The 18,126-nt window shown below is 43.0% G+C and overlaps 1 protein-coding gene across 4 annotated transcripts in view; it reads left to right on the forward strand.

The window, feature by feature from the left end:
* Positions 1 to 17,393, forward strand: part of PLXNA4 (plexin A4) — a 397,375-nt gene extending 379,982 nt beyond the window's left edge. For 3 of the 4 annotated variants that reach the window (XM_032449091.1, XM_015861239.2, XM_015861327.2), the window contains 2 exons: positions 9,402 to 9,552; positions 10,239 to 17,393. In XM_032449091.1, coding sequence (XP_032304982.1) covers positions 9,402 to 9,552; positions 10,239 to 10,334 — 247 coding nt within the window. In that variant the 3' untranslated portion in view covers positions 10,335 to 17,393. The remainder of the gene's footprint in view (positions 1 to 9,401; positions 9,553 to 10,238) is intronic. The other variant, XM_032449104.1, reaches the window with a different exon arrangement.
* The last annotated feature ends 733 nt before the right edge of the window (positions 17,394 to 18,126 follow it).

The following is an 18,126-nucleotide window of genomic DNA, read 5'->3' on the forward strand; positions in this document are numbered from 1 at the left end:
CCATCTTAATGGGTGCACAGTAGCCTTTTTCCCAGTCACCAGGGGCTTCAGGTGATCACAATGACTTTTCAAGTATAGTCCAGAGTGGTTTGATGACTACATCAGCCAATTCCCTCAGGACTCTAATTAGCACCCATCTCATTGGGTTTGATGGACATATGGATGTTCAGGTTCCTCAGGTGGTTGAAAATGTGATCTTCACTTAGAGCGGGAGGGGCAGTGCTCCCCCCCAGTCTGAGCCATCTGCTTGTGTGAAAAGGCTGGTTTCTTACTTACAACTCTGCTTGACTTTATACCCTTGGAGACTGCATGCTTTAGTGAAGATTTGACATGTGAGTGAAGAACAAGATATTAAGATTTTTTTGGAGCTCAATACCGTTGCGCAATGATCTTCAGCAATAGGTGTTGAATTTCTCTGGAAGTTTTCCTGAGCAACAAACAAGGTACATAATACCTCCTGTTGCTAGTAAACAGCACTGCATTTCTGGGCTCAGCATGTATTGGGTTATTATCTGCAGTGATGTCTGAAAAACTGAACTGAAACCCACAGGGAGACTTTGACTTCTGGAATATGGTTAGAGCTTCTGCCCTATTAATGCTTTTGTGTGTCAATGCTACAGTCTCAAAGCAGTGGCACCTGGATGCTGTTGTAGATCAAAGAAAAACTTACTAAGAATGAGCAGAATATAATTTCATTTCTACTTGGAGTTAATGAATTCTTTTTCTCCATTCTGCAACTGCACTCCAATGGCTTTCAGTACTGGTTTGAGTTATTTTTGTAGTCAGTGCCAGCTGGAGGCAGAATCATTCAAGACCACTAGACTTCTTCAAAGACTGAATCATAACATAAAAAGATTTTCCATCAGGAAGTTTAAGAAGTGGTTGAGTAAATCAGAAGAACCTGAAATCAAATGAACTTATTTGATGAAGAAGAATCTGTAAGAGGGCAATTAGGCAGCAGTGGATTGTAACCCTTCTTGAAGGCACACTAGAGTAAAAGCCAACTCTTCTCTTTTCAGTGTAGCTGTTCAGATGGCAGCTGAGCTGGGCTACTCCAAGCCATCTCTTTGCAACTACTGGTTCCTCAATATGGAGTGTGTCTTTAGGACTCACAAAACTCAACGCTAGCGATTATCTTAGCACAAGAAATAGCAGAGAAAGCAGCAGACGTAAGTGAAAGTCTCCAATTCATGTCAAAGTATCTTTCCAACTTTTTAGAGTATGAAAGTTTTTTGGGAAGGACATAATGCAGTTTTAGGCCTCACTAATGGTCTACCTTTACACACCAGTCAACCAGGAGTTTGATTTCAGTGGTCTTTTTCAATGCTATTGGGAGCAGAGCCGGATTCTGTCTGCTGAAGCAAACTCATAGAGATATCCTGAGTTCCATAAAATACAAGGGTAGCATTCAAATGAAACAATCAGGACTTTTGCTCATTGAAAATGCATGCTGAAAAGCATCTAGGCACAGCCACAACTTGGGATTCCTGCAGCAGAAGATGAGGCTTGAGAGAGGTGAGAGATTTAACTCAGGAAATGGGGACAGACTATCTGGCTTTTGTGGAAGCCATAAAAAGTCGCTCTGTGGTTTTAAAACAAGGTGGAAGCTTTTCAAATATCATAATTTTGTCTATTGAAAAAAAAAGGGGGGGGGAAAATGGGAAAGATAGACCAGATTCTCATCTGACTTCTGTTAGTAAAACTCCATAGGCTTTGCTGAATTTACATTAGAGCAGCTTTAGATCTGCATCTTTTCAAGTTAACTTCAAATGTCCCCTTTGAGCCCAGAAATCTGGAGAACTTGGGAGCATTTGATGCAATCCCCAAGCATTACAAAGTGGAGCCTGTTCTAATTGTGACTGTCTCATTAGCATTCAGCGCCACACTGAAAAGATGACAAAGGGCTGTGGCTGACCTTTCATTTCTCTCCATGCTGCCAAGCTTATGATAACACTTGTTTGAACTTCATTAACACCATTTAATTGCCTGCATCACAATCAATACGATGCTTCCCCACTGAAGCCTGGCACAGAGGCATGGATGTAGGAGGCTGCAAAGGGGCAGAGCACAAAAAGCAGAAGGCAGAGTTTTTCCATTGCACACTGGTGCCCAAAATACCCACAGTGCTGTAAGAAGAGGAATTGGTGCTTTTTTCTCATCCTTGTGGGTACTTGGTCAAGTTTTAGCTGCTTAGCATGAGTTAAAAATAGTCCCTTAGAGAAAAGCTGAACATCATTGGAGATACTGCTTATATTGCTAAGACTCTGAGAATCTTCTAATCAAGGAAGTTCAAACTAGATTTGACATGTTTCAGACTAAAAGAAGTGTAAAGTGACTTTATCAATAGGATTCAGAGTTAAAACATCTGCAGTTCATTGTGTTAACCTGAACACAAACACTATCCAACCTAACTACTTGGATCCAGAGCCTGTGCCTGTGATCTCTTTTCCTTCCTTTTCTTGAAGTAACTACAAAGAACCTCAAAGATCATGAAGATCATGAAGTTTGAACCCCCCTGCTATGTGCAGGGTTGCCAGCCACCAGACCAGGCTGCCCAGAGATGCAGCCTGGCCTTGAATGCCTCAAGGGATGGGGCATCCACAACCTCCATGGGCTGTTCCAGTGTGTCATCACCCTCTGGGTTAAAAACTTCCTCTTGATATCTAACCCAAACCTCCCCTGTCTTAGTTTAATACCATTCCCTCTTATCCTATCAATATCCACCTTTGCAAACAGCCATTCCCTCTCCTCTTTATAAGCTCCCTTCAAGTATTGGAAGGCCACAGTGAGGTCTCCCAGGAGCCTTCTCTTCTACAAGCTAAACAAGCCCAATTCCCTCAACATTTCTTCATAGGACAGGTGTTCCAGAGATGCCCCAGTCAAGGATAAAGGGTGTTGTCAGTAGAGATCAGTATGCCAGAAGGGACCTCAGGTCAGCCTGCCCAACTCCTGCTTTAGGGCAGAATCACCTCTGTCTCACATCTTCCTTCCTGACATATTTTCTTAAAGTCTTCCAACAATTGAAACTCTGCTCTTCTTGGGCAATCTGCTCCTGAGCTTCCCTCTCCTTCATATCAGAGTGTTTTCCCTTTTGGTCAGGCTTAATTAACACCCTAGCCATCATCTCACTGCATCCACAGGAGCATGGGGTACAGCTCATTCCCTGTCTCTCTTCAGCAGCTTTTGTTGTACTTGAGGTCTGTTCACTCTTGTTCCCACACTTTTTTTGTCTCAAATGATACCAAACAACAAACCCTCCTGATATTTTCTCATTGCGGTATCACAGTGCTCTTACACAGCACAGTTTTCAGCAAGCAAAATGAAAACGTGTCTATACTCAGAGGGTACAACCTCAGGCCCATGTAGGCTCTGCACTAAGAGTGCTGTGGACTGTTTCTTCTCATGGAGAAACTACCAACTCACTCTTCAGCCGCTGCTTCAGTGCTGCCCACCCATTCTCTGTCGTTTATTCCGAGACAAAAAAACAGCAGGAAAAACCATGCACGTGCAAAAGAAAATCCTTTTTCTTTGCTGTCATGCTGTTCATGTCGCAGTCCAATTAGTGTCCAGCAGTTTGGCCTTGAACCTTTCTCTGGAATGGAATCGATCTGAAGTAACACAGTCTTGTGGCTGCCTGTAGCTGAATCAGCATGAACACAGACTTTGCAGCTCAGATGCCTCCTAGAGAAGTAAAGCTGTCATGCCCCGTCAACAGAAGGACTGACAACACGTCCTTGCATTGCTTCACTTGATCCCATAAGAGAACTGGCCACTAGGTTGTTCCTAAGCTTTCGTAGAATAATATCATAGAATTCTTTGAGTTGGAAGGGACCCTTAAATGTTATCTAGTCCAACTCTCCTACAGTGACTTAGGACATATACAGTAAGATCAGGCTTGCTTTCCTTCAGCCATTCTCTGCTATAGCAGTCCACTATATCCCTTTCATACATTTCTCCCTCCTTCAGTGGTCTGGATACAGCCGGCTATTGCATAATCCTAATTATGTTATTGTTGTAATTGTGTCTGCCGTCTGCAGCACATGGATTCGTTACAAGCTTTTCATATGCTAAAATGATTATTAATGAGTGCAGTCCCAACCCAGCTATGGCACAACAACAGCCATGACAAAAAGATCTTTTGGAAGGCAATTAGCTCCATGCTAAGCTGCCTAAACCACATCTCGTGCTGGAAAATTTCAGTCTGCAGAAAAAACATTGGCAACATGGCTTTTCTCTCCACTTTGATGAGTTAATGAGCTACTGAGTGGCAGCAGGCACAGTTATTTTTGAGAAACAGAACCACGAAGGAGCTTCTACAGTTGGTGATGAAGAGCAAATGCCCTGCCCTGCCTGCAAACAGGGTGAGATGCATTCTCAAGGCACTGTGGTATTGCTTTCCTAAAGAAAAAGAGACAAAACCAAACAATCAATAAAAAAATAAAAGCAGAAACTTTCCAGGGAAACTTGAGGTTGTTTAAGTAAGAAGAACAATTGTTTTGTTGAGGCTGAGAGCACTGCTATTCCCATTGCTATGGGTTGTCTTGCTCATGCAGGCTGGGGTGTGCTGCTGTGGCAATGGTCAAATATAGGGCCTAGCAATCTTCCCATCACTCATCTGAGTTGCTGATATTGCTTGAGCGTGGGTATTACAGATTTATAGAATCATTTGAGTTGCAAGGCGTCTCTTGAGGTCATTTGGTACAACTCCCCTGCAGTGAACAGGGATACCTACAGCTAAAAAAGGTTGCACAGAGCCCCATCCAGCCTGACCTTAAATACCTATTGAGACAGGGCATCCATCATACCTTTGGGTATTGAGATTCCTCCCAGTTTCTTGAGGCTTTCATTGTTTCTGGTTTAATTAACAAATTTTCTCTGCCACATCAGAGAATGAGCAGCCTTGAGGTAAGAAGTCAGTCTCCCCCTGTGATTCAGGGGAAACTCGAGCTTGTAAAGGATCTTTAGATATGTATCTGTGGTGGTTTCACACTAATGGGCAGCTGAGCTCTACCACACCACTCTCTCACTCCCCCTTCTCAAAAGAATAGCAGGAGAAAATAAGATGAAAAAAGCTCATAGGTTGAGATAAGGACAGGGAGATCACTCACCAATTACCATCATGAACAAAACAGACTCAGTGTAAGGGAGATAAATGTAATTTGTTGCCTATTGCTGCCTAGACCAAAGCAGAGAGAAACTAAAAGCAAACTAAAAACACCTTCCCCATCATCTTCCACCTCCTCCCCATGAGCAGCAGAGGGAATACAGTGAGTCCATAATGTTCCATTTCTGCCACTTCTTGGTCATTCCCTGTCCCTGTTCCAGCATGGGGTCCCTCCAATAGGATGATGCCCTTCCTAAATTGATCCCACATGGACTTCCCACAGGCTGTAGTTCCTCAAGAAAAGCTCCAGCATGGGTCCTTACCACAGGAGTGGACTGCTCCACCATGGGCTTCTCTCCACAGGCTGCAACTCCAGGATCTGCTCCTGGAGTATTGTGCCCTGAGGTCCGAACACAGGAAAGATGTGAAGCTTTTTGAGAGGGTCCAGAGGAGGGTCATGAAGATGATCGGGGGGCTGGAGCACCTGTCTTACAAAGACAGGCATAGGAAGATGGGCTTGTTTGCGGAAGGGAGGGTTCCATGGGCTGCAGTCTCTTTCTGGCCACATCCACCTGCTCCACCATGGGTTCCTCCACCAGCTGATTTTCACATGCTACTGCATGGTCTGAAGGAGGATATCAAGCTCCACCACAGACTGGGAGAAGAACTTCAGGCTTCATCCACCCTGTGGGCTGCTCTCAAGCAGTTCTTCTCCCAGTTTGTATTCACATATGGCATTGCCTTGACTCAAGTGCAACACCTTGCACTTGATCTTGTTGAACTTCAGTAGATTTATATGGGCTCACCTTCCCTCTTTGTCAGGGACTCTCTGAATGGTGTCCCTTCCTTCTGCTGTGTCAACTACACCACTCAGTTTGGTGTCATCAGCAAACTTGCTGAGGGTGCACTCAATCCCATCAGCTATATAATTGATAAAGATGTTGAAGAGACCTGATCTCAGGACATACCCCTATGGTACACAACAGATGGGTTCTATGGTCCTTTCCTTATCCAGAGGCCATCAGCTTAGGAGTGCCCACAGGAGTTGCATTGTTGAGGAGCATCCTCCCCTGCAATGCCTCACATTTTAGCTTTAGTGTGAAAGCTGTCAGCCACACAAGGGCAAAGGAAAGCAATACACAGGCAGTCTTACAAATGCTGGCAGTGAAAATTCAAGGACCTGTGGGATTTGGTGACAGCTTCACAGTGGTTTTGAAGGCATCAGGAGTATGTAAATGGCAGAGAGACCCTAAGTACCTCTGAGGATCTGGGCTCAAATAGAAAGTAAATAAAGACTCAGCAGGAACGTTGTCATCTCCCTGCTAGGGTGCTTTAACACACACATTTATAATTTCTTTAGATAGCGCGATGATGGCTTCATTAGAAACACTTCTGTATAAATAAATCATTAGTCCATCACAGAGTTCTGATGAAAGGAGATTTATATGTCTTCTATCTGTTCTAGCAGCCAGGTTTGATTACTGGTACCTGCTTTTTCATTTATTTTTCACCACTTCCACATTATCTTGATTTGCAGTCTTAGTGGGAAGATGTGTGATGAGGTAAACTGAGGGAGATGGGACACTTTGGTGCAGCATTGGGTGACAGCCTGTGAACCGAGCACATTGAAATCACAGCTTGTGAGTTGGTCATGGTTGGAGAGAGAAGAAAGCCTACAACACCTGAAGTTCAAATCATTACATCCCGTCCTTTCCTTCAGGGAGCAATGTATGCTGCAGATTGTTGTTCACATAAATCATGGGAACTTCATGTTGCTAGGAGAGTCTCTCTGCAGGTCTGGGAAAGGGACTCGGGAGTTTTCAGACCTTTGTGGGTCACAGACCCAGGAGAGCATTGCTACCGAGTGACAGGAAGACATGAGAAAGTTGGAGAAGCTGACTGTATGTGTGCCCGATTTTCCACTTTAGGAAGCTTCCTTCCCTGCACTCACTAACCCACTGCCATTAGATGAAGGAGCATTTCAGCTGGTTGCAAGATCCAGACTGGAAAATAAAGCACAATGCTACTGCTTGCCCAGGGAGGTGGTGGAGTCACCGACCCTGAGGGTGTTCAAGGAACAATTGGATGTTGTGTTGAGGGACATGGTTTATTGGGAGCTATTGGTAATAGGTGAATGGTTGGACTGGATGATCTTTTAGGTCTTTTCCAACCTTGGTGATTCTATGATTCCTCCACCAGCCTTATTTATTTTTGTTGTGATATAATCCTCTTCACTTTTCATTTCATCCAGCAGGAGTGTGCCTATGCAATATTCATAAGGAACTGGGCTCTTCTCCATGAGTTCTTCTTAGGCACCATAAATCAGAGCATTTTACTGCATTGCAGACTTTTCTTTTTGCTTCCCCAAAGGTCTATGGGATGTGTTGTTGTATGTGAATGTAGTGCCAGGGCACACCTTGTGTTTTGGCTGTAAGACTCCAGGGTTCTCAGTAATGTGCTTTGGCCTTGAGGATCCTGAAACAACACTCTCATGGATTCTACAATACCCTGACATTTCCTCTTGTTAGAAGTGTGTGCAGAATAGGCCTGATTCTGTTTATCTGCTGATGCTGGGGGCTGTTTGAATTTGCTGGGATTAGCAAAGGTCTAAAAGTTTCTATTCATCTTTCTCACCAGCTCCTTCTGGATGTAGTTCTGTAGGACAGGTTCTCATGGGGTTTCCACTTGGCTCCTTTCCTCATACACAGCTGTTCAGGCCCAAATGGGGTTGGGGTTTGGCAGTTTATGAAATAAAATTAAACTCAGACCAATCATTATCGAAGTACTGGGACTGGGCAATAGTTAGAGCAAGGGACTGAATTAGAATGGGATTTTTGGCTTTTCCTGAACCCGGAAGACAAAAAGATGTGTCTCCAAGAAAAGTAATGTTGTGAATGCTGGAAGCTGCTGTGCAATTTATGAGGTTTGCATTAGATTTTCTGTTGAAACTGAGTCTTGATCTGGAAACAGTCAGGCTGGAAGGCTACACACAGAGGTGGGAGAAAGACCTCTGGCTTCTGTGCCTTTCTCTACTGACGGTTACATCAGCCCATCTCTCTGCAAAAACAGGATAATAACTCAGACTAACATATTGTAATCAATGAGGATGGAACCGTGGGGGCATGAATCAGACTGAAGCCACACTGGAGCTTTCTGGTGTGGAGGGGTTTCCTCCCAGTGCTCTCGCACTCTGTTGTTTTTCACAGGAGACTTCTGCAGCTGCTCATCTCACTGTCGTAGAGAGTATTTTCCCACTTGTATGTCTGAAGGATCCTTATCACACAGCACTTCAGCATCCAATTTCTCTGCAGTGGAAGGCAGCCTCCATCTCAGCAGGTGTCTCGATGCTGCTTACAGGACACCTGTCAGCTCTTTTGGCTCCCCGTCCCCTCTGCCTCCTAATTATAAATTTGTGGATTGCTGCTTTTTCTTCTCTCTCTCTCTCTTTTTTTTTTTTTTGTTCCTTGTGCACAAAATGTCAAATTGCAGAAATTAAAAATGTAAATGATGGTGTCTAATTAACCAGTTGACAGCAGAGCACAGCTGCGAGTGACAGTGACTGATTACCTTCTGCAAACCTTGTCCTCCAAGACCTGCCTTACTCAGGGGACGAAGGACTTCAAAAATAGCAACTTCCTTAAAGAGACATTGCTCTGCTGAGAAAGTGTGGTGCATGGGCAATGGTCTGAGGTCTCCATGTCCAAAGGATAAAGCCCAATGTACTCTTGAACCAGAGGTAGATTTTCCTCAGTCAGAGAGAGATGGAATCCTATTGCTGCAAATGTGATATAATGCTAACAGCCTGTCGATGTTGCTGGGATAGACTGGTTTGATTGGATAATCTTAGAAAAGTATGCAAATCTAGTAGTATAAATGGCACAAGCAAGCATGAAAGGGGAGTTTTTGTGTTTGGTAGCAAAAGCCTGAGCTCTCAAAGGGCAGTGAGACTTTCCTATGGGTCTGGAAGTGCTCAAAGCCTTCGAATGCCTGACAAAGGAGTCCAGCACCAGTAGATCTCATTTCTTTGACGATGTGGATGAAGTTAACAAGATGTTCTCTGGAATTTTCAGTCTCAGAACAGGGCTGAGTGATTACAGCATTTATCTGTTATTCAGGAATAGTGTCTCAGTCTAATTTCTGTTTTAGCCATCTCCTTTGCTGTAAAAGAAGGGTATAACAAGACATATCATTGACACTCTAGAAGAGCCTGAGAGTGTTAAATTTATTCTATTTTGTTGATGACTTTCAGTTCTTGTCTCCACCCTCTGTCCCTTCAAGAAGTAATTCTCTCTTCCAGGTACTATTCAGACATTGCCAAAATGCCAGCAATTAGTGACCAGGACATGAATGCATACTTGGCTGAGCAGTCTCGCATGCATATGAATGAGTTCAACACCATGAGTGCACTCTCGGAAATATACTCCTACGTTGGCAAGTACAGCGAGGAGGTAAGAGCTTTGGAAAGAGAAGTTCTGCAGAACCATCAGAAAATCCACCCATTCTGATAGCTCAGCATATATCATGGCTGCCTTTCTTAATCCTGGGTGAGAGGATGATGGATTTAGTGAATAAAAAGCAAACTCTGGGATCTGGAGAGGCTGGGTTTGTTGGTTTCGCTGGGGCTTTTCCATCTGATTTTCCATTACTTTAATTTTCTGATATTGGTCAATCAAAATTAACTGACTTTAGCTGATGATCAGAGAAGACCTGCATCACACATGGCCAAAATCTGTTGAGGCATATATGCCCAATGCCATTTACGGTACCATAAAGCATCCAAGAATGGTCTATCAAACATGAACGAGATGTTATGGGTATCAAAAGACCAGATGAGATACCTTAGAACATCTGAAGTGGCACGGCAAGGTAATGAGTAAATCTGCCAAATAATTGATCTTCAAGATGCTAATCCATTTGATCAGTTGCAAAGCAGAGGTTTGCATTCAGCCACATCAACTCCAAACTGCCTACCTGACTCCCTTCTGGCTGACTGACCTGCATTGCATGATCTAAGCTAAGTGTGGGGCTCACCTGTAGGGAAAATTAACCCTCATCTGTTGCTGAGAGACTTAGTTGTTTTGGAAAATAAATGTAAAAACAGAGCCACATCACTTCTTTCTCTCTCTTTTTCCAGATTCTCGGAGCCCTTGATCAAGATGACCAAGCTGGGAAACAGAAACTTGCCTACAAACTTGAACAAGTCATAACCCTCATGAGCATAGACAGCTGAGAACTGTCCTGCCAGGGACACCCTGGGAGGGATAAACCAAGTCGTGCCTCACTCAAGATCATCATCTTTACCAAGTGCAAGTTTTGATTGGCTGTAAGCAGAGTCACCTGAACAGCACTCCTCTCTCTCTCTCATTTCTTTCTCTTTCAAAATCTGTGGACAACATGAGAAATCCCCAGGGGTTCAAAGAAAAGATTGCAGAGGAATCTTGGCTCTGGGGATATCAAGACATTCAGGTGAAGCTCTCATTTTCACAGCTTCCCCTCTGCCTTTGTTCTACAAAAAAACAACAACAGTTCCACAGAAACAAAACAAAATGAAACAAAATCCTCCCCCAGCATTGCATCATCACTCTGCAGATGGGAAATCGAGAGGTCACCTCTGTCATGCTGCTTTAACTGCCCTCTTGGGGCTGTAGCCTCTGGAGTGGACATAGAAATGAACTCAGTATTACTAAATGTCTCCCCAAGGGGAAGGCAGCCTGCCTGCAGGGATCCTGAAGGGTAGGAGGAAATCAAGATCCTCTCCTGCAGAGCCATTTGCAACTCTATCACTTGATAGGGACCCACTGGGAGAGGAACACCAGGGCTCCCCGCAAAATGCCACAGCTCCGTTCAGAGTGGGAACATTGTGGCTCTTATCTGCCTGGGCAAACAGCGGTGTAGTTGCTCTCTTGGGGCAGTAGAAGGGTCATTAAGGGAGGATGGAGACCAGCAGTCTCCTGCCCATGTGATTCATATGGTTATTCTTTTTTTTTTTCCAAAAAGATCTGTGTTTCCCTCTGTCTTTCCCATTGTGTCCTGTTGGTCGTAGCACTACTGCAAAAATGCTCTCTCTTCTCAGTGGCATCCCATTGGTGGTGTTTCTGTTCCTTCTGACAATGGACAGCACAGCATCTCTTTTGTCCCCACCTCAGCTTGGAAAGCAGGAACCACAAGACTCGCTTTGTTCCAGACAAGGAGTATGGCCTCAAAAAACAACCAGAGGGTTTTGTTTTTTTTTTAAAGCTGTTTGGTCTTTTCATTTTATTTCCACAACTGAAACAAAGCTATTGGGTGGTGGGGTTTTTTTTGGTGTTTTTTGTTTGGTTGATTGGTTGGTTGTTGTGGGTTTTTTTGGTTTTTTTTTTTTTTTGGTGGAATATCAGAAGGATGCTAAAGTGCTTGCTGTGAAGCAAGGTAGTGCATAGGACTGATAGTAGAAGATTCCTTCAAAACCACTCCGAAGAGGAAATATCATCACAATTTATACGAAATCTTGGAGGAAACCCAAACGAAACACTGCAAAATGTTCTTCTATCTAGATACTCCCAGACAGACTGCATGTTTTCTGGAGATCCGTGAACCATTGTAAGCTCATTTGCCTTTTGGTGCCAACTCCTGGCCATTGCTCTTTCCCATTCTGGAACCAGTAGGCCTTGTTGAAGGCACACTTGCTGACTGTGATGTGTTTGCTCTCTCTCTGCACTTCCTATCCCTTCAGAAATCATTGTCATCACAGGACAAAGATGGGTGTCCTGCCTCCTCCAGAAGGACTCCATCTCAATCTGTTTCAATGCCAACCAAATAGGAATGAGCTCCTGCATCCCTTCTGCATTTGGCTGGTTTCTCCTGCAGCTGCTGGCCTGTTTAACACTGTAGTTCAATTCAGTGGGAGAACCATCACTGCAGAGCCTTGAAAGAACTGGAAAACCTTGGATCTGGTATACCACAGAGGCAGAAATTAGGTCTGTGTTCATCTCACCTGAATGGTGCCCACTAGCAAGTGGAGGATTGGCCTCGTGCAATGAAGAATCAGTCCTCATCCATCTTTCATCATCCTCCAAGCTACAGCTTTGGTTTACTTTGCGCCTGGATAGATGAAGGGGTAAAACAGGGTGTGTAAATTGATTATGGAACAAGTGTATTTGTTTTTATTCATGCCTCTTGCTAGCAAACCTGAACCTCTTCAGAGCAATGGCTCATAAGTATGTGTAAAGGAGGAAGTGGTGCAAGCAGGGGTCAGATAGCAAGCAGATTTCATTCAGCCAAACATACACATGTAAGCAAGTCCTTCTAAAACCATTCAAAGAACAGCAGTCCAAAACTGGGTGCATATGTGGGGGGAGAATATCACAAGATTCATATTGAAACAGCAAACTTAGGGACACGTCTTGGTTCTAAAACCCCAGACATTTCTCTCTTGATTATAATTATTATTATTTTATGTGTGTGTGTGTGTGTCTGTGTGCGTGTGTGCGTTATTTCCTTTTTAATTTTGCTTGCTTTCTGTTTGATCGCTGAGCTGATGGACTCATCATGCACCTTATGGACATCTCAGCATTTTCAAGAGGCCTGCGCAATGGGGATGATTTGGTTTGGTTGGCTCTACCATGGTTTTGTTGATCCATTTTGTAATGTCGGGGCATGTTCCAGATCCATTGATTATGGCTGTGAAAGTGGGGTAAATGTCCCACCAGAGCCAGCGGTAAGAAAACTGCAACAACAACACAAACACAGTATTTTTTATAAGTACATAAAAAGGAAAATTACAAAAAAAAAAAAAAAAAAAGGAAAAAAAAAAAAAAAAGGAAGAAACCAAAGGTTTTGACAAACAAAGTGCCACAAAAGATAAATATGGACCCTATTGTCATGCCTTGTACTCACAGCTGGAAGGTAGGAGTCTAAGGACAAATAGCTGGCTTGGAGGGAAGTGGTTATGAGTGATGGGCTGTACTGCCTGGACATGCGCGCACAAAAGGAAAAAGAAGCTGTTAAAAAAAGAAAGAAAAGAAAGAAAAAAAGAAATGAAAGTGAACTGGTGTAATCCTGCACTGTTACTGAAGTCAGAGGAACACCACAGGGGAAATCTGAGACTCACCTTGCTTCTTTTTTGATGTTTTCAGGGCTGTGTTTTTGTTTTATTACGGTTGTTTTCCACTGTTGCTGGTTTATTTCTTCTTGCTGGTACAGTTTTTCAGCTGTAAAGAAAAAAAGAATATACGTCTACTTCAAGGAAAACTTGAACACCTCAGAGACACTGAGAATGATACACTTGTGGGAAATGGGAAGCGCCATGAGATTGGTATCTTCATCCCTCCCAAGTTCCCATTTAGGCATTTCCTTTTTCTCTCAACTCTCTTCTCTCTCCTACACCAGGATTTGAAAGAAGATTTTGTATTTCGATTCTCTTTCATCTCCTTTTCGTTTTCCTTCCTCGTTTTCTTTTTCAACTTTGGTGCTTAAGCTGGTTTTGGTTTTCACTTGGAAAAAAATGGTCCAGAATTGTGGTGTAAATGTGTGGGCTTTGTCCTCTGTCCCATTTGGTGTCCTCCTCCTTTCCATCCACTGTTCCAGCATCTACCACAGTCTATGAGAGGTCTCGGCATCTTTCTTCCCATCCTCACCTGTTGAGCTAATTATTTTTCTAAATGCATGTAAAATACAATTAAAAACAAAGACACAAGCAGAAGAATGAGCCCTATTATGACATGGATGGGTTCTTTTTCTCTTCCTTTGCCTTGTTACCCCCCAACTCCTCACTTTACCTTAAGCATGACCAAAAGTGTGCCATGTGAGTTGTATTTCACACTCATTTTCAAGCCTCACAGTAAGAACAGGAGTCAAATCTCCCAGAAGACAACAGACAGGTTCCTGGTATCCAAAACATACCAGATAATAGGCTGATGTTTAATTTTTTTTCTCAAACACTGCAGTCAACACCATGAATGTTGGCACTTTTAGTACCATCAGATATTTGGAAAGAGAATGTATGAAGTTTCCTTCTGATTCTACACAAAGAGCAGAGTTATCTTTCCACTGCAGAGTTTGCTTTGAGTATCTGTCTCTAGGTTTGAGGAACCACTCTGCAACACACCATGCCCTCTTTGTGAGTGCAGTCACCTATCAGTGTCACAGTGAGCTGAGGCACAATCTATCATGTCACGTCCTTTTGCAGACTGAGCCGTCTGGTAAATGGAGTCGTGGGAAGTTATCTGGAAGAAGGTGTTAGAGATTGGTAGTGCTTGAACAAACAGCACATGAGAACTAGGAAAAAGGAGAAACATAGATTCTCAGGGGCATCTTCATCTCCTAACACACATCAGTCCTTCTCTTCCCACACTTCATTCTGTCCTGAATATATTTGAAGATTTGGTCTAGCACAGCATACAACAGCTTTGCTCCATTGGGCTTAAGCCAGTTTTCACCATCTTAACCACTGCAGCTGTCTTGCCATACCACTCAAAAGTAGAGAACATAAAAAGTAGTTTCAACATGAAGAGGATTTACCAGAATTCAGGTCAATATCTGTTTTAGCTGAAATATGTTTACTGAAGTTTCAAGATCTTGTGCATTACAGGGAAAAAGACAAGAAAATATTACTGTTGTTATTATTTATAATCATGCTATTGAAAATTGACTGATAAAGCTATAGGAATTCATGGCTGCTCTCACTGTTGAGTAAACCAACCTAAATAGTACATAGAATCATAGAATGGTTTGGGTTGGAAGGGGCATTTCAGATCACGTTCCAGCCCCGATGCTGTAGGCAGGGATATCTCCAACCAGACCAGGCTGCTCACAGCCCCATTCAGCCTGGCCTTGAATGTTTCCAGGGAGGGGATGTCCACAACCTCACTGGACAATATTAGCTAAATGCTGGGATATCTATGGTGTAACAATCTAAGAAAAAAAAACAGATAATGCCAAGAGCAAAATTGTTTAAAAGTAAGACACAACACAAAACATGGAATATGAAGAGAGATTTGAGAAGAAATACCACTGTGTGGAATACTCATCCAAAGGAAGTCTAAAAACCTGAAAGGACTGAGATCCAGGGCTTCTCTTAGTGGGACATATAGTTGTGTCTCCACAAAGGACCTTTAAGTCCAAGGACCATCACATAAAAAAAGAAAAGCCTGGGCTGCTGGAGATGACCAGAACTCTTCATTCACATCATCAGGGCATCAGTAATACAAATCATGCTTCACCCTTCCTGGTAGCCAGAATAAGCTCATGAAGCAGATGTATCCGATAGCCTGGATAAGTAGTTTTATGCTATAAAGGGAATGACAGAGAGGAAGAAAACTGGTCCCACTTCTCAAACTCCTGGGGCAGGCTTTAGTATGTAAGTGGTTTGTTCCATCATAGGAGTGTATTGTTCTCTAGGTGAGCAGTGGCCAAGCAGTGGCCAGTACTAATAGGGGAAGATGCCATGACCGGATAAGCACTTTCCTGTAACTTCATCAATCCTTGATAATCCTTTCTTCTCCTTGGTTCAGCACGTAGCTGAAGGAGATGGACAGAAGGCTCTATTTATGTATCTTCCACCATTGAATGAGGAAATCAGTACAAAAATCTTGCTCTTGAATAACTGCTGTTGTCTAAATGCCTGTAAACCCCTGCTTATCTCCTCTCCCAGGATGACTAGGGAGCCCAGGAATGGATTTGATTATTTACACAGCAAATTGTGTTTCTTTGTTGGCACAGGCCTCACCATGACAGCTGTTGGGTAAAGAGGTACTGGCATAACCTCAGTGATTCCAGGGCAATTTGGTCTCTGTTATCAGATGAGTAGTAAAATATTGTACTCTAGGGCAGATGGAGATCTTGGACTGCCCTAGCTCTTGCCATCCAAGTTTGGTTTGTCTGCTGTGGAGCAGACAACTGAAAGTCAAGTGATGCTCCACGTCAAGATGTGAATCTCCCAGCCATTCATAGTGTAGGTTTTCTTACTTTGCATCCAGCTTTGTCTCCATTTCAGAATATAGCTGAGTCCGTAGTGTTCTGCAACTGTCCCTCATGTCCATCACTGTGCAATGTTCCTTCCCCTCTGAGAGTTGTGTTGTCCTATGGAGGATAAGCATTATGCATAGAATGCTTTGAAAACAGAGCTGGTCAACCACAGTTGATTTGGGACTTCTCAGTTAACTGCACCGTTAGAGAAGCACCCAAGGACACAGTGGCTTACGGCAACTAATTCATATGCAAAAGAATGACAAAAGAAAGATTAAACACAAAAGGATTACACTTGGAAAGAATAAAGCCATTACCAAATAAACCCCCCCCAAAACAAAAAACAAATAAACTACAACAAATCAGAGAGGATATAAAGCTGCTTAGTCCAACCAATCTGTTACACGTGTGATTTCTGTTGTCGTTGTCATTGTTTATTCATTGGCTATATTTTTTGTTGTTTGTTAATCTTCTGTTCTAAAAGTGGAGAGTTTACCTCAAGAATTTCTTTCTGCTTGGAACCAGATCACCTCAAAGACACCTGCAGCAAAGAGAAGCATGCAGGGAAGCTCAGCAAAGTCAACCTGCTTATGGAAAATGGAGGGAACAGGACATTTAGGCTCTTTCAACATCCCCTTCTCTTGCTAGTGTGGTTTGAATCTGAGGGCGGTATTTCTGAGCAGGGGAGGACGCTGTTCACTTTCAGGTAGACTGAAACACAAGAGCCAGTCAGAGAAACCAAGGCATACGTCTGAGCTTGACATTCTTTCTTGAACATCTTAAAGAAAGTTGGTGTTACTTAAAATTTCTTCACTGCCCTTTCCCCATTCCCTGGAGAAAATCCACTTTCCAGCCCAGGGTTGGGTAAGGAAGCAGAGATTAGGTGCTAGCTTAAATGCTCCCAGCATTTTCCCCAAGGAATCTAGATGAGAGGCAACCGGATTATTTAATGCCACAAGACAGGCCCTTCCTATTGTCTGACCCCGTGTCTTGGATGTACACACGAGCCCAGAAGTCTCATTCTCTGTTTTTGCTAAGGCTTCCACCTTAAGTACAAAATCAATGTAAAGACATATCCTTTCACTACAGTGTTACTAACAGCCTCAAAGAGATGTCAAGACAGCATTAGAAAGGAGGTTGGGATCCCTATTTTTTTTAGGTTGTTGTTGTTGTTGGTTTGGTTTTCTTTTGAATTGATCCTAGTTAAAAATAAAATCTATACTATTTAAATTGGAATCCCATTGTTACTTGGTAAAGGCAAAGCTTCTGTACCTTTGTTATAATTAATTGTATACCTGTGTATGTAAATATAAGGCATTCCTATTTTGCAGTCCAGAACAAAAACGAAAACAAACAAAAAAAATAAATAAAAACAAAACAAGGAAAAAAAAGGAAAAAAAAAACAAAAACAAAACTATTTGTAATATAGAATAAAGTTTATTAAAAAAAAAAAATAAAGAAAGAAAAAGTGTGCTGGGCTGTGATTGCTGCTTCCCGCGGCTGAATGGAGCCAGAGGGAGGAAATTCAAGCAAAAGGGAACTATGGAGACTGGAGAGATGGCAAGTGATTAAAGCAAATCAATTTCACATCTGTTCCATAGGAGCCTTTCCCAAGTTCAGACTTTCTCACCAACCACAACACGTGCTTCCTCAGTGCTTCAAAGAGTCATGACTTGGTGGCGTTTTGGCCTTGGTTTCATACTGTTGCCCATGGGCTGTGCTGTTGAAGTTGGATTCCCAACTGATCAGCCCCCAGCTACATTTACAGAGATGAAAAAAGCTCACGGTGACAATAGACCAATTCTTCTCCCAAATAATTCCTCCTTCTGTCCCTTTCTCCTTCTCTCCCTCCCTGCCTTCCTTCCTTTGAACCTCTCTTCTTCATTTGAACTTAGCACGTCATGCTAGATTTGAGGCTGCAAGCTGATTGCAGCATTCATACCTGGCCATAGAAATAGAATCACAGAATCATTAAGGCTGGAGTATGCCACTAAGATCATCTAGTCCAACCACCAACCCATCACCACCATGCCCACTAAATAGGGAGAAATCATCCCTCCACACTTGTTCTCTGTTTG

The sequence above is a fragment of the Coturnix japonica genome, chromosome 1, assembly GCF_001577835.2.
Source record: "Coturnix japonica isolate 7356 chromosome 1, Coturnix japonica 2.1, whole genome shotgun sequence".
NCBI classification, from domain to species: domain Eukaryota; kingdom Metazoa; phylum Chordata; class Aves; order Galliformes; family Phasianidae; genus Coturnix; species Coturnix japonica.